The 16,795-nt window shown below is 42.4% G+C and overlaps 2 protein-coding genes across 3 annotated transcripts; both read left to right on the forward strand.

The window, feature by feature from the left end:
* Window positions 1–396: 396 nt before the first annotated feature.
* Window positions 397–7,742, forward strand: LOC134002291 (peroxisome proliferator-activated receptor gamma coactivator-related protein 1-like). Its single transcript, XM_062441630.1, has 11 exons — window positions 397–483; window positions 2,403–2,498; window positions 2,649–2,804; window positions 3,009–4,797; window positions 4,920–4,973; window positions 5,069–5,975; window positions 6,064–6,282; window positions 6,441–6,504; window positions 6,592–6,713; window positions 6,834–6,985; window positions 7,324–7,742. Exons 1-11 carry the CDS (start codon window positions 403–405, stop codon window positions 7,422–7,424), a joined length of 3,741 nt encoding a protein of 1,246 aa, XP_062297614.1. The 5' UTR covers window positions 397–402; the 3' UTR covers window positions 7,425–7,742.
* Window positions 7,743–9,130: 1,388 nt separating this feature from the next.
* Window positions 9,131–16,758, forward strand: ogal (O-GlcNAcase like). Of its 2 annotated transcripts, none has more exons than XM_062441592.1 (17): window positions 9,131–9,445; window positions 9,685–9,736; window positions 10,582–10,711; window positions 11,642–11,772; window positions 12,350–12,521; window positions 12,642–12,740; window positions 13,011–13,150; window positions 13,574–13,718; window positions 13,858–13,956; window positions 14,060–14,277; window positions 14,364–14,538; window positions 15,235–15,320; window positions 15,489–15,581; window positions 15,668–15,756; window positions 15,839–15,959; window positions 16,056–16,185; window positions 16,287–16,758. In XM_062441592.1, the coding sequence occupies exons 3-17, from the start codon at window positions 10,585–10,587 to the stop codon at window positions 16,421–16,423; spliced, it is 1,962 nt and encodes a 653-aa protein (XP_062297576.1). In that variant the 5' UTR covers window positions 9,131–9,445; window positions 9,685–9,736; window positions 10,582–10,584; the 3' UTR covers window positions 16,424–16,758. The 2 variants fall into 2 exon arrangements, with proteins under 2 accessions (XP_062297576.1, XP_062297566.1); XM_062441582.1 differs by having other exon boundaries at window positions 10,614–10,711.
* The last annotated feature ends 37 nt before the right edge of the window (window positions 16,759–16,795 follow it).

A 16,795-nucleotide genomic window follows, 5' to 3' on the forward strand; every position in this document is an offset into this window, starting at 1 on the left:
AAAAACTGGGAATAGAAAGTTTTAACAAGCACATTGATTTATATAAATGACAGCAGCCCAATACATAATTAACAAACATACCAAACAAACAGTCCTGACATGTGTTATGTTTGTTGTCAGGTATATGTACAAACTGTTCCCCAATTCAAATTGTTTAATTACAGCGACTCATTTGAACAAAAATCGACACAAAACCCCACTAAGTAAAAATATAACCGATAAAATGATCGGTTATCTCTGAGACACACATGGCTGACCTGGGATCTGGTTTCTACTCATCTCCTCGCTCTCGTTAAAAGAGTCGGGGAGTCAGACTGATCTCAGGTCGGTCTCCTCTGCCGTTTCCCGCCGTTGACCACGTGTCTCAGCCCGGCCTGCCAGCGGACCATGTGGAGCAGCAACATGGCGGCGCAGTGGAGGGGGAAAGACGGGGATTTAAATGCCGGCAACAGCGACTTTCTGTGCAGCAACACTCCCGATGAGGTACCGCTTTCCTCCCTTTAATGAATTTCACACCAGAAAAGGGCAGAGTAGCAGCGGGTTACGGTGTGTAAATGGGAGATATTTCACACCGCGTGGCGACACGTGGCTGAAACGGGCTAGTGCTGACGGTAGTGATCAGGGAGGCGGCTGATATACCGGGGTTCATCGATTAGTCTGCCTTTTTGAGCCGTGCATGTACGCAAACATACGAGTGACACGTTAGTTAATGTCATTATCTCTCCGTTCATGTTTTCTGTTTGGTCCGCCATCAAATATTCACATGTTAATACCGACAGGAAGACCAGCATCACATTTGTAGTACAACATGTTCAGATCCTGCTCACTAACTTGCACCCCTCCTCCTCTTCCCCACTTTCATTCACTTACTACATCTAACCCTCCCGTGTTTCTATCTCAAGCCATATTTTTGAGATACCTTCAGTAGATAAATGATATTAAAGACGCACGAGGGTCTACACATGTCCTGTTTGAAGTCATTGTGTAGGTCTCCAGCCGCCTCTAGGGCCTAGTGCGTCCTCAGCCTGCATCCTAACGTTACTCACTTGAGCACTTCCGTCCTAATCAAACTTTGAGATGTTTATTTAACAAGATTCTCTTTGCATAGCTTGTGTAAAACATATCAGCTCTTTAACATCGTGCCCGTATTGAGATCCTTGAGTAAAAGTACTAATACAGTAATGTAAAAATACTCGAATTACAAGTAAAAGTCCTGCATTAAAAATCCCACTTAAGTAAAAGTACAAAATTATTGTCAGCTTGATGTAGTTAAAGTATTACAGTAAAAGTATTGGTTTGGTCCCTCTGACTGATATATTATTATATTATATGACCTCATTAGATTATTAATGCTAATGCATCAGTGTTAGAGCAGCATGTTACTGTTGTAGCTGCTGGAGGTGGAGATAGTTTACACTACTTTATATACAGTTAGCCAGTTTAATCCAGTAGTTCCCAACCTAGGGGTTGGGCCCCTCTAAAGGGTCACCGGATAAATGTGAGGGGTGGTGAGATGATTAATGGGAGAGGAAAGAAGAAAAAACAAAGTTCTGATACACAAATCTGTTTTCAGTGTTTTTGGTGACATATTGGATCATTTGAACATTTATTGAAATGAAACCATGTGAGAAGTCAAGAGGGAAAATCACTATTTGGTGGAGCTGTTAACAACTCATAAGCCTGCTCTTTGTAAGAAGACAAAAGGTTGGAAACCACTGGTTTCATTTTTAACAATGTGTTGTATTTTAATTATATTATTCATTGTGTCAAATATACAACATTAAAGTCACTAAAGCTGTCAAATAAATGTTGTGGAGTGGAAAGTACAAAGTAAGTCAAAAATGTACAATGTTATTTTCCACCACTGGTAACAAAAAACCTAAATTACAGTCTGTGTTGATAAATCACACCACAGAGGGAGGTACTGGTATAGATCAGATGGGTCTGTAGTTCTTTTCAGTACAACTTTTTAAGCTTTTCAAAACAAAATTTCACTTGTATCAGGGTCTCAAATGTGAATATTTACTGTTTTTTGTTATTTTCTGTAGTAGTAAATGAAACATCTTGACAAATTTCAATTTGGGCTTTACAATGATCATTATTCACTATTTTCTGACATTTATAGACCGAATGATTAATCAAGGAAATAATTGGTAAATTAATTGATAATGGAGGCAATCGATAGTCATAGCCCCACTGTTAAGTCTATTTTTTTTATTTGTTGAATGTCCTGTTATTTCATAGCTGTAGAATATGAAGCTCCTTTTGTTAATACTGAGAAATGACTACTGCCTCTCAGCCTGTGGTCAGATCAGAAGGTAGAAAAAGTCAGATTAGTGTTAATGAAAACCAAGTAACATGGGTGTAATATAATATTTCTGTATATCTGTGTCTCTTTTCAGTTCCCCCTCTGCAGAGGTGATGTGGAAATGGACCCACAGTCATGTATGGATCACTCCATCTTGGCCATTTTTGAAGACTCTGCTGTCACATCAGAGGTCAGAGTTAACGCATGTACATCTCTTTGAATAACCCGCCCCTTTGTAAATTACAAGTTTAAGGTCTACAAGGTCCAAAATTTAAATCTAATGACACAAAATGCTGGTAGACTTTGACAGTTAAACCAGTGCGTTTGTACCTTGTTTCAGGATAAGAGCAGAGTGGAGGAGGAGAATGAGAGCCTGCTGTCGGCTCTGACTGAGATGCTAGACAGTGTGGAGGATGATGACGGGACTCTGTCTCCCTTCGACACCTTGCCAGACACCAAGCTCCTCACCCACCAGGAGTGCAGAGACAAGTCAGCGGTGGGTCCAGTCTCAGGATTGAGCATTACAAGCCTGAAAGTACTTAGAGGCAATAATTAAATTTAACTTTTTTTTTAACCAAAAATTATTCCGTTTTTTTAAGACTTATGTAAAATATGTGATGTCCGATATTACTCTTTCTTTTGCCCAAAAGACGAGACACTCAAAATCTGGATGTTCTTTTTCTGTCATTCCACTCTTTAGGAAGTACACCTCGCTGACAGACTCAGACCAAGATCCAAACCCCCAAATGTAACATTCACAATGAAGACTGATGGAGAAAAGGAAGAAGAGAGCCGAGTGGAGAAAAACAGTCTATCACAGGCGCTCAAACAACAAAGCCAGACTTTGTTTCAGCCCAACAATAGGAAAGTGGAGAATGAAGTGGAGGTCTTCACCTCAACATCTCTGGTCAACCTGGTGAAGCTCATGCACCCCTACTGCCTAAAGCTGCATGTGGAGGAGGGGGGGAAGAGCTGGGAGAGAACAGCCCGACCGTCAGCCTCCTCCTGGGACAAAGTGAAGAAAAAACACACATTATTCTCTCAGGGTGAAGTATTGAAGTATGACAGGGCCACGGAAGACAGCGACGAAGAGATTAACGTTGTATCTGACGATGAGGCACCTGCCAAAGAGACAAATGAGGAAGAAGAAGGAGATGAAAATAGAGATGATGGTGCACTTCTGAAAAGCATATTGCTGAATGGGAATTCATCCAGAACTCCATCATGCAGAGAGAAAAAGAGAGTGAGCTTCGGTCCCGTTGAATTGGCTTCATTTGATGAATCCATGGGTAAGGAGTTGAATGAGAAAGATCAAACAAATGGAAGACCAGTTTCAGAAGCACTTGAGAATCCAGCTGGCTCCGCACCCGAAGCCCAAACAGACCCGTCGTCAGAGATCAACAGTAACAGTGAAGCTGAAGGTCTGCCACCAAAAGTTGAGACAAAGGCTAAATCACTGAGCCTCCAACAGTACAGACAGCTGCGCCAAAAGAGACAGCCTGCGGTGGAGAAACAGGGGAACTACACCACCAAGTGGCCCTCTGTTTCTGAGCCCCCTAAAGAGCTGACCCCCTTCCTCTGTTTACATGGGCAAAGACAAAACGGCCGCAGACTAAAGACAGCACGCCTTCACCCGGACTCTACCAGAGTCAGTACTGATCCTCTCCATAAACCTTCATCCCATCATATCGCTCCACCGTCCAGACCTAACCCAGTAGAGGACAGGCCATCCAGTCATATACATCGTAGTGGATCACTCTGCCCAAAGACAGAATCCAAAATCATCTCACCTGCTAGTCCACTGCCAGATGTTGAGGCTAACGCAAATGTAAATATGCCCGAAAGCAAGAAATGTCCAGTAAAGAAGCCAACGCTGCTCAGTAGTGATCCCCCAAATCCCGTCCTCCTCCCCGTGCCGGTTACCCAAACAGCGTCACCAACCACCGCTCACTATTCAACAGAAACCAAAGTGGAGCTCCTCAACAGAGACTCCAGCCTTGAGGCCACCCCACACCTGCAAGAAACCCCAAATGAATCCACAACCCTGCCTTCTCAAACACAACCATCCTCCTCAGAACTAAAGCCCAAGGTGTCGTCACCAAAGCAGGATCGTAATCTGGACAGCACCAGCCTGCTCCAGGAAATTAAGAACAAGCTGAGTGAGATAGTTTCAGATATCTCCGGTACATCTCCTGCACTGCGCATCAACACAACACAAACAGAGTCTAATTCAGAGCGCAAAGAGCCACAGTCTCAAAAATACAGTTTGATCCCAACACAAGACATCAAGCTGGAACCAAAGATTCATCAGTCACTGTGTCCGGATCCTGTGGGGCAGATAACGTGCCCTTTTACCTCAACATACTCCAGTCAGCCAACTACTTCCCTAAATTCTCCCAAACCAGTAAAGGAGACGTCACCTGAGGTTCCCTCTAGTATTTCTCCTCCAGAGGAGTTACCACCCGAGCAGAGTGCAGTAGGGGAATCAGGTAAGCAAGAACCAACATTTTTGTTATACATATGTTCAGCAAACTGCAGCAGTGCTTCTAATAAATAAGCTGATATTCCAAGTCATTTTTTTTTTAAATGTCTGTCTGTGGTTACACTTCAGGAATTGAAGCCCCTGATCTGACAAGCCTGCTGGAACAGTTTGAGGAAACAGAAGGTGAGTGGTTCTCTGTTGACTTGGACACTGACATCTGGTCCTTATCGTTGAGCTATGCTAACCTGTCTAATCTGTTATCATCCTCTCATCTGCAGATAAAGAGGAGGGAGAGTGCAAGAGCGAGCCGGAGCCTAAACTTAGCACTGCTTCACCTGCAAATCTGCAAACACAGGATCTGCAGAGAACTCAGCCAAGAAGAACAGAAAAGACCTTCAAACAACTACCACCTCCCCCTATAGAACCACTTAAACCTTTAAGCACTTCAGACTCACCTGGGACTCCGAAAACTATTAGGAATCTGCCAGGTTTCCAAATGTTAGAGCTCGCAGATATCCCCGAACCCCTCGGCACTGAAATCATTCTCAGCACTCAGCAGGCGCAGCCAGCAAGACGTAAAAACCCTCCACCCAAGGCCATTCAGATAATCGACCCCCGTCCTCTACCATCCAAGAAGGCAAACACGAGCGCTGCAGAGTTCCCTGCCGCTAATACCGCTGCTCACTTGTATTCATCTGTATCCTCAGATCATGATTACTGCGTGCCTGCGGACCATTCACCTACAAGTGCTACTCAGCACAGCAGAGCTAAGCCCTCTTTACTCAAGGATACTTCAAAAGCCACTAATGAAGTGCAGGTGACTTCCCACGAGTCAATTACATCTGCTGGATACAGAAAACAGTCCTCCATCAGGGACGATAACGCCACAGTTAGAGCTGTTAATAACTCTGCAACATCTGGGATGCAGCCGCTAGCAGAGAACCATCACACCAGATCAGAGTCGAACCCGTCCACAGACGAAGCTCTTTCGTTTTCAGACAGCGCTGAGTCAGAGCAGGACTGCGGTGGTACAGGCGAGGACAAGACGGCTCCGTGCCCTCTTCCGACACCTCCACCCAGCCCTCCCGGCAGAGGACGAGAGAAAAGGAGATACAGGAGAAGCTCCCCTCGCTCCTCCTCCTCTTCTTCCTCCAGCTCTGCGTCCCGCTCTCCAAAAAGGCCAAGGTACCTGCTGTTATTCACATTCTCTTTAGTCCACAGTTGTCCTTTTCCTGCATAGTTTTCCTCTTTAACACGCGTGTGTGTCTCGCAGGCTCCATCACAAGCTCTCAGAGAGCAGTTCGTGGTCGTCGTCTTCGTCTCGCTCCGTCTCCCGCTCCCCACCTCGGAGGTACAGGTTGTCTCGCTCCAGGTCGTCTCGCTCCAGATCAAGATGCAGCAGGTCCAGATCTCGATCTTGGTCTCGATCCAGGTCCCCGTCACGATCACCATCCCCGCAGTCGTGCCGTACGCGGTGGAGAGACGTTTACAGGTCAGTAGGTGATGTAATGTAGGGTGAAATCAACCTGAAGTATTGGTACTCGCATGGAATAAATCCTAAAACTAATAGATGGAAATCCTGGTTTTTATTAAGTTTAATTGTATAATCTCACTCCCTCTATTCTTCCACTCCCAACTTCATCCATGCAGCAGCAGAGAGTCCAGGCAGCTCAGGAGGGAGCACGAGATAAGGATCCAGAAACTTAAAGCCATTGTGAGTAAAAGATTACAGGCATGTCAGCTGACGAGTTTGTGGTTGGGTAATGAGCAGTGATTCATTATAAAAAATCCTCTCATACAGGATGAGCGTCGGGTGGTGTATGTGGGCCGCATCCGCAGGACAATGACACATGATGAACTGAGAGAACGCTTCTCTCAGTTCGGAGACGTAGAATGTGTGTCTCTTCACTTCAGAGACAGAGGGTGAGTCCCCGCAATTGAAACTTGATTTTTTTTTGTGTCTTTGCAGTGTATGGATGATTTTATGTCATCAGTTACTGTATGTTTATCAGTATTAAAATCCAGCATCTTTGGTTCCCATAGCGACCACTACGGCTTTGTCACTTTCTACAACATGGAAGACGCTTTTGCAGCCATCGATAACGGCGGAAAACTGCGAAAGCCCGACGAGCTGCCCTTCGATATCTGCTTCGGTGGAAGAAGACAGTTTTGCAAATCAAACTACGCCGATCTCGGTAAGAGGATGAAAGCAAGACCAAAGCCAAGTATATTATCGCAATGAGGGGAAACATTTTTCAGGTGGAACTGTCTCTTTGCATATCTGTTAAAGCTTTATCACAGTTGTTTTTACAAGCTGCACCGACTTTTCATTATTAATGTTGCTTTATCGTCACCTTCATATACTCGTATATGCAGATAGTGGAATCATGTCACCATAAACTGAATAATGTAAGATTCACAAAGTTAGTATTTATAGTAGCTGTTTTAGTGATCCCCCCCCCACCCCATGTACCTTCACTGTGAAAACTCTGAATATGACCACTGATTTGTAAATGTGTCCTCTTTTCCTCAGATGCAAACCGAGATGCAGAGGCGTCTCCTGTCAGGAACAGGTTCAAGGACCTCGACTTTGACTCATTACTGAAACAAGCCCAGAGCGGGTTGAAGAGGTAGCAAAGCCTCATGGAAGGACAATAAGACCAGGCTGGATGTGGCAGTGATGGAAATGTTTATTTCATGAACCTCAGAGCTTTTTGCTCACACTTATGTAGCAAACTTTTGTATGTCTTTTTGTTATGTTTTGGGTCTTATGTGTATGCAGTTTTTGATGTGTACAGTTAACATGTAAAAATACAAATATGTAGCACTCCTAATATGAATTTATTGTATTAATGGAACTCACTAAAGTTTTTTTTTTGCATTCCATAACACTGATTTATTGTTGTTTTTCAAGTTTTGTATATTTGTATATTAAAAATGTAAAGGCTGTAATTGTCTTTCTTGATTAACTTTCAACTTGATTTCAGAGTAAAATCCAGAGGAACTTTTTTATTGACAGCAGACAATTTGACATGTCATTGCAGAAAAGGGAACTAAGAAACTAATAACATTACTAACTTTAAATGTGGAGTTTCCAGTGTGCCAGCATGCACAGTAGAAGTCTGACCTACAAGCTAAGTTTTACCTTACTTCTTTTAGTTACTGCAGAGTCTTTTATCCCCTCCAGTTTTGTTTTTTGTAAATCCTAAATCATGTTTCTGCTTAAGCTCTTGACTGAATCTGAACGTCAATCTCGTACATCTTTCTTTTCTTTATCTAACATGTCTCCGTCTTTACACAAAAGCTCCAACTCTTTAATCCACAACACGCTTAGGCATATCTCTTGTGGAGTCGGCCTCATCAAAGCTTACTCAACGTCACGTGCTGTTAGAAGATGCATTTCCATATCTCTGCCATATGTCCTAACTATACTGAGCAAGTACTGGTAACTAATACATTTATTAATAACATAATTAATGGTACAATTAGGTGTTACAGTTCAGGGGTTCTATTGTGTCCCATTGGCTCATAGCTCTGTGGCAGACCTAAGTGGAACAGAACCTTCGTTAATGGTGTACACCTGTGCCTTCCCTGTAACAGCATATCAAATGCTCTACCTCTTCTGACCTCTCAAAGTACCCAAACTTCATATAAAAATGAAGGTTAACTGGAGCTTATCATTATGCATGATGACAGTCCTGGGTCCAGCTTCAAATGTGTAATATATTAATTCACAGGGTCTTCTGATAGGAAGCCACTTGATCAATATAATTGTTATTTTAGAAATATCCTAAATGTTTTAAGACCAAAAAGTGTCACAAAACAGGTGTAACAACAACACTAGATTTACATGTGGTCAAGATAAGTCAGTATGCTACATTACAAGTATACAGTTCAGTTGGCCCAGTTGATAATGTTCAGGTTCTTATTCTGAGGATTTACAAGCTGACACATGGGCCTCATACAAGTCTATTCAACACTCAAACATATGTCACTGCTGGTAAATATCAGTCACAAATACTTCCAAATAATGTAACAAAGGTGAAACAATTTACCATACAAATATGTGAACTGCAGAAGGAGGAACTGCTTTCACCAACATCATCATCAACAGCAGCTTACAACGATACAAACGAGTTTAGTCAGAATCAACGGTGCAGAAAAAAAACAAACAGATCAAACTAAATGATATTTACAGCTGGACTATGAATTAAATAAAAATAATTGGTGTAAATTGACCACCTTCCTGTCAGCTTTGTGTTTTCTGATGCACTGTCCCTTTAAGTAATAGTGACACGGCCCCTTTAAGACGTTCACCCGGTCAGAGACGTCCAGTCAACATGAGTCTGAGGTGAACTTCAATCAATCACTAAACAACCTCTCATTTTCTTATTTCCGTTAAGTCTTCATAAATGCAGACTTTAGATCATATTTATACCATGTTGCACAATGCTCTCAGTGCTTAAACCTGACTGGTCTGCGCAGGCGTGAGAAGACTGCTATAAAAGACTAGCATGCAGAAGAATGACTGACAGTGTCGCTGTGTGAGAACTGGACCAGCTGTCTGAGCATTACTACTACAATTCAACTCTAAACTTAACGCTAAATCATGTCGAAACCGGGGACGAGGCGGTTCCTCAGCGGGGTAGTGGAAGGTGAGCAGACTGGGACCAAGGGGCCAATACTGGACCACCAGACCCCTGTAGTGGTCCTGCTGGAGTCAGCTGATTTTATCAGGATGTAAACATTCACACTAGGCTGCAAGCAGGATTGATTCAACATATATTTTAAGATCTGTTTTTGATGAGATGAAATCCAGTCTGAGTATCGATCATGTATTGATACGTACATAAGGTGAAGTCATTTGGTTCATCGTGACCTTTGCTTGCTGCAGGTTTTTATGGGCGGCCATGGACTATGGAGCAGAGGACAGATCTGTTTAAAAGGTATGTGCTATCTGTTTTTCTCCTGCTGTAAATTAGTCTGTGCATTTTACAAAAAAGGCTTACATGAACACAGAACTCATCTTAAAACTATATTTTGCATCATGTTGGGTGTTAGTCCCTTGCTTGTGTTTATCACATGTACAGCTTTATTTGTAACCAGGGAAACAGTAGCTGTCCCTTGTCCCCCTCTCCACCCACAGCAGCAACGTTATGCTGCAGCTGTAGCCCAGTTCAGTTGTGAATATACTATAAACCATTTCCTGTGGTTTTATCAGAACAACATGGAAATGTGTTAGAAGTGGTAATAATAGCAACAATAGTAGTCAGTACAGTGGTTGTATTAGAGAAAATAGCAAAAGCAACACACCAGAGAGGAACTTGGTGTGGTATATCTCACCAGTAAAACATGGTAAATCACACAAATGGTGAAGGTTAGATGAAAACCTGGACAGCTTATAGGGATCTATGTCTCTATGCTATTTGTACACCCCAAGTAGATTCTCCCTATTTTGATGACATGACATTTTGAAACTCTGCACTCAGAAATTGCCTATTTCAAGGCTTTTAACTAGAGATCTGAATGAACGAACGGGAATTGAATCTGATGTCATCGACCCATGAACTTGACTCTGAAATAAATCCCGTGTGGCAGGGAGGTAGTGCATCTCTGTCAGGCCTGCAGTAGGTTCAGAGGGGACTCTTTTAGGGAGATCAAAGTACTTCTCAGCTTTGAGTCTAGTGTGCAGTCACTGACATGGATCCATTCACTATCAGTGCATTCACTGTCAGACAATAATCCCCTCCTTTCAGACCACAACCAAATAAATGTGTTCTTTAACTCTCAGGTGATGATATTTGGTGTGATGGTGTATTGCAGGGAACAGAAGTGGGGTTTGAACACATACCTGTACGCCCCCAAGGATGACTACAAACACAGGATGTACTGGAGAGACTTGTACACTGCTGAGGAGGCAGGTGAGGTTCACACTTCCACACTGTTCACACTGACATCACAGATCCCACCCAGTAACCATAAATACACAAAACTGATAATGAGTCTTATCACTTACTGAAGAACATAAAATGGAAAATATGTCTCTTTGATTGGCACGTCATCTAGAATAACCTTTCTGGTTTCCCTGAAAGGCCTTGGTTGTTGCCATTTAAAAAAAAATCTGCTCATCAATTATCACTGTATCTACACAGATATGTAACCACCTTTCAATCAGACCCTTTAAAAAAAAAAGAAGCTAAATCAAATTTAGAAATGTATCCAGTTGTTTTATCAGGACTTGTATTACCAACCACACACTGTGGTCATTAACCTGAACGGCATTCACTAACCAGCGAACCAAATAAAAATGGGTTGAAACTGAAAACACACTTATTTACTCAATAGTTAGATAACATGCTTATACCAGAATCTACATTTACTATTTCACCAAAAACTTAATGTGATGTATCATTTTTAAACTGTAGTTATAAACCTTTCTCATTTTATATCAGTGACACCCATTCTGAGTCATCGTTATCTCCTTAGAGATATTGTTTAATTGCTGTAATTGCTCAGTTTGGATCTTCTCTTTGTCACTCGGCTGAATTTTATCAGCAATGTTGCAGAATGAAGAGCAGTGATGATGTGAAGTTTGACCCATTAAAACTGTCATGTCTCATGATGAGTGGATGTCAACACGGAAACTAACAGTGGACTTTGGGACATCACAGATTGTTTCTACCAATGCATATCTATCTATTTTATCTTATATATGTAACTGTAGGCCTAAAAATATTGAATAGTGTTTTTAAAAAAAAGCTGATTGAAATTTGTTTAGGTGACGTAACATGTGAGCTTGTGCATCATTTACCTCTTCATCAAACATTTCTTCCCTCTCAATCCTTTCCTAGAACAACTCATCGCCCTGATATCTGCAGCCAAAAAGCACAATGTCGAGTTCATCTATGCAATCTCTCCCGGTCTGGACGTTACTTTCTCTAACCCCAAAGAGGTTGCTGCCCTAAAGAGGAAACTGGATCAGGTAGGACTTTGTATGATGAAGGGTGGAGCATAAGACAAAATGTAATTGTAGCAGGTGTGTAGTTTTATGGCTCTGAGGAATTGTTGTGGACACCACACTACTTTGTGTGACACAACAAGCAGTAAAATGATAACATTCAACACACTGCAAGTGGGTCAACAGGCAACTGATGGTAATGACACTGCTGTAGGTCTTGGCTTTATTCCTGGTGAGATAACCCTCTCTGAGGATAAGGTGTGGTGGAGAAAAGTCTCCAAAACATGAAGTTAGTGTTTACATTTATGACCCTGTTGTATTCTCCTATTTCAGCTTTTTCAAGTTAAAAAAAAATTCAGTTCACTTTTATTTATATTGGACCAAATCACAACAAAAGTTACCTCAAGGCTCTTTTCACATACAGCAGGTCTAGACCTCAAGCAGAACATCTGCTTTGACTGATTGGGTTGAGAGAGAAAGAAGGAAAGAGAGAGCAGCAAGAAAGAGAGTGGAAGAAAAAAAATGTGAACAATGCACCAAGATTTTAAGATTGGTGATGTTCGATAGCTCCAAACTACAAGTTATGCTGTGTATCCTGCAGGTCAAAGGGTTCGGCTGCAGCTCCTTCTCTTTACTTTTTGATGATATCGAGACTGAGATGTGTCCGGCTGATAAAGAAGCCTTCAGCTCCTTCGCCCACGCTCAAGTGGCCATTACTAATGAGGTGTACCAGCATCTGGGAGAACCTGAGACCTTCCTTTTCTGTCCTACAGGTATGACAGTAGAACAGTCATCAAGTTTAAATTGTGTAAAAATGATGTGAAATCATAATAAGCTCAGTTTTTCCTCTTTTGTCTTCTGTCTTTCACTTCTGTCCTTTCCTGTAACTCCAGACTACTGTGCTTCATTCTGCACTCCCAATGTGTCCCAGTCCTCTTACCTGAACACTGTGGGAGACAAGCTGCTGCCTGGCATTGACATACTGTGGACTGGTAAGCTCACACCGAACTAAGGCTCAACTTGTGTCCAGGAGCTCGAAAGATGTAATCATGGACAGACAACTTTTCCAAGGTTTTTTTTGGGCATAGACACCTTTTTATTAACAGTTGTGAGTAAGGAAATCATGGGAGAGAAGGGGGGGGTGTGACATGCAGCAAAGGTCATCCAGCCGGGACTTGAACCGGGGTCCGCTGCGTATGTGGCATGTACCCTAACCACTCGACCACCTGCGTGCCAAACTTTTCAATTTTTGTATTATTTAGGTCCAAAAGTGGTATCCCACAAAATCTCGGTTGAGTCCATAGACGAGGTGTCGTCTGTACTGAAGAGGGCGCCAGTCATCTGGGACAATATCCATGCCAACGACTATGATCCACAAAGGATTTACCTTGGACCCTTTAAGGTAAATATCTACCTGTCAATGATTTTATTAACCTTTTGGGCATTTATACTTCTACCTGATGTCCTGATTACAGATGACTCACAGATGTATTATAGAAACATGTTTTAGTACTATAAGGAACAATATTTAATACATCAATATCATAAACGTCCATAAATCTATCTCAGAATATCTTGTCAACATCTTATATCGCTGAATCACTGAAGCTCTCCTTTATTGTTACTCTTTCTGAAAATAACAATAGATGGTGTGTGTGGCTAAGGCATGTAGTGACTCTGCTTAAAGCCTGTAAATAAAGTGCCTGAAAACAAAGCAAAGCCTGGTGTTTTAAAAAGGTTAATAAGTGACTAGAGGTCAATATTGGCCTTAGTCTGACCCTGAGATCTGTAATTTGAAATAAATAACATTATCTTTGCCAATAAGGATCGTCCCACTGAACTGATCCCCAAACTGAGAGGAGTGCTGACCAATCCTAACTGTGAGTTCCACCCAAACTTCGTGGCCATCCACACTTTGGCTACATGGTGCAAGGCTTCTGCTGATGGGGGACAGAAGGATGTGGAAATGGGTGAGTGTCTGTGCTTTTTTGTCGCGTACGTCAGCTTTATTTCCCCAGTTGAATCTGAGTCAGCAGTTGAAAACAACGATGCAGCTGCTCATAATCGATGCGTGTCAGGTGTCTCACTGTCTCTGACCTTCATCACCAGGCGATGAGGGGCAGGACCCCCGCTACAGCCCCGAGAAAGCCCTGCACCTGGCCCTCACTGACTGGCTGCAGGAGTTTATGAGCACAGATCAACCTGGAGGTAGACTCACATTATTTGTATACACTTTTAATATATTTTTACCAGAATGCAACCACACGGTGGAACTGCACCCTCATCTTTTCAAGCCCTTCTCGTCCTCCAGCTCGCCCCAAGGAGTCGTCGTCGGATGAGAGCTCCTACATTCCTGGACCTGGAGATAACCCGCTGTATACAGCCGAGCCTCTGACCCTGGACGACCTGAAGCTGCTGTCAGACCTCTTCTACCTGCCGTACGAATACGGGCGCACGGCAAGGACCATGCTGCAGGAGCTGGACTGGCTCATAAAAAACAGTACCGCTGCCAGTGCTGAAACAGACAAGGTGTTTTTTTTTTATAGATTTTCAAATGCTGATAATGTTGTGAACTTGTATTTTGCACGGTCGCTTCAACCGCTGCTCTTTCTCAGACAGCGGAGTGGCGTTCAAGATCGCAGCAGTTTGACGGAATGTGCGAAGCGGTCGTGCAGATGTTCAACCGCCTGTCCAACGCTCCGAACCGCAGAATTCTTTACGACCTCTACGACTACATCTGTGACATCAAGAGTGGTGTCGGCCTGACTCGAGCCTACGTGAAATCTCTTGGTGAGAAAATCTGAATCTTCTCATGATCAAACTGCAAAGGATTCAGTATGTAGGGGAAAAGCTGCTGTAGGCATGTTAAAAGAGAAATACCTCACATAGACATTGCTGATTATAGCATTTAGGATTCATGAGATTGTATAACAGCAGAATCTCCACACATATAGTGAATCGGAACAAAAATAAGAAGTAAAGTCTGCATTTGGATTAAAAAGATGATGACAGATATGCTTATGTGTGTCCGTTTCCAGGAAGTTTGGGGATTTCCAGGCGGCTTTGTTACATGCTGTCTAACTAACTGTAAAAGTCTTCATCATGTGGGAAGAATAATGCCTCTGCTGTTTGTTTTTAACCACAAAATGAGGCTATTTTACTTACAAAGATTACTGTGTTGATGCTTAAAAGAGTTTGAACGATTCGTTTCTCGACAAAATTATTCAGCAACTATCACGATCATTTTAAAAGGAACAATGCCATATCAGATGTTAGGATTTGAATTTCTTCTGTCATACATGATATAATACATAATATTGTAGATGTTTGGACTATTGAATAGACAAAACAAGACATTCGAAAGCATCAAAATTATTACGGGCAAATTTCACTATTCTGACATTTTATAGACGAAACAATAAAAACCTAAACCTAATAAAAGTTAGCTACTGCAGCTTCTGACTTGATATTGTTTGCTTTTCATAGGAGGTGGTGACACACCCTCAGCCCAGCTGATGACTGACGATCCTGAACCCTGGGGCTTCAGAGGGGGTCTCTCTGGAGAGCTTCAGGTAATCTATCAAAGCTCTGTATTCTGACAAGTGTGACATATTTATCTGCCATTTTTTCCCACTGAGCAGGATTATTTCATGTTGTTAATATTTTATTTTAAAATATCACCATCTCAGTAAATGATTAAAGTAGATCTACATGAATATGCTGTTTCTCTGTACATGCAGAGAATGCTGCCTGGCCACGGGAACAGGGATCTGTTCAAGCATCCTCCCATGACGGCAGTGTACTGCGTACGTCCATACTGCCCTGAGGACAAGGTGAGGATGGTGGCAGGGCTCATGACATCATAATGTATTCAATAGTGATTCAAGACAACCTCACATAACGTTGAATTCTGTCCTAGGGGGAAGTGCAGAGGATCTTTATGGAGATGCAAAGAGCAATAGAGGGCCAAGTCCCCTCGATGTCACAGCGTCTCCTTATTGGTGATGGGTAAGAAAGAGTCAATTTACTTCCGCTCTGACTATTTATACTTTAATACCTCGATCTTAACATCCCCTCTGCCCCACCTCAGCCTGTCAACAGGTGAAATCCCTCCTTCCCCTCTGTGTGGGTTCATCCTGGAAGATGAGATGGGAGTGTGTGGCTACGCCCTGGCACTCACCAACGCCAAAGCAGCTGCAGCCAAGATTCAGGTGAGAGTTTGATTCTTCAAATGCAAGAATGTAATCGATTTCCATAATAAGATCAACAGAAATGTTACTTCACTGTGTTCCATGTCTCACCTCTAGAGGGAGGTAAGTGAATCAGTATTCGGGGACTTCCCCTCTCTGGTCGTCACCCAAGTGTTGCCCCGGGTCACTGATCCTTCTCCAGCCAGGCGTATGATTGATCAGCTGTTGTCCTCCATCAGAAGAAGCGGTACGTTGGAAAATGTATATAGAACTGGCTTGTAACTGTAGTTTAAAACTGTATCCTTTTTCAACACTTAAAAGCTGAAACAGTATCTTCTGCTTTTTCAGGCTCTACAGGGGTGTTCTGCGAGTTGAGGGAGAGCGATAGGAGGATGATCGACTTCTACACTAAGTTGGGCTCTTTCAAAACCGTTAAAATGGCCGGTCTACCTCAAGACATCCTCGCCATGGGAACAAGCCTGTAAACAGGAGGCCTTACAGGGATTTTCCTACAGGTTTCAAGTTTCGAGAGATAGAACTGCTGTGTGAGTAATCGCTAACTTTGCAGCTTGTTAAACTGATCCAAGCCATCTGTCTTGTCATTCCTATTAGTTAATATCATATTTGTTTGATTTAGTGGCAATCATGGACCTACAAAGTTCAAAACAGTCGTTAATATGCTTAATGAAATTTGTTTACTGTGTAAAATGAAAAGTAATGAAATACAGCTGACTTTGTACACATCAAAAATGTCAAATCTATAGTGATGATTTTTTAATTTGTTGTTTTAACCCAGGGCAATAAAAATATTTAAATTATGGCTCCAATTTGTTGCATATATCAGACACTTTGGTGGT

The sequence above is a fragment of the Scomber scombrus genome, chromosome 2 (assembly GCF_963691925.1).
Source record: "Scomber scombrus chromosome 2, fScoSco1.1, whole genome shotgun sequence".
Classification (NCBI taxonomy): Eukaryota; Metazoa; Chordata; class Actinopteri; order Scombriformes; family Scombridae; genus Scomber; species Scomber scombrus.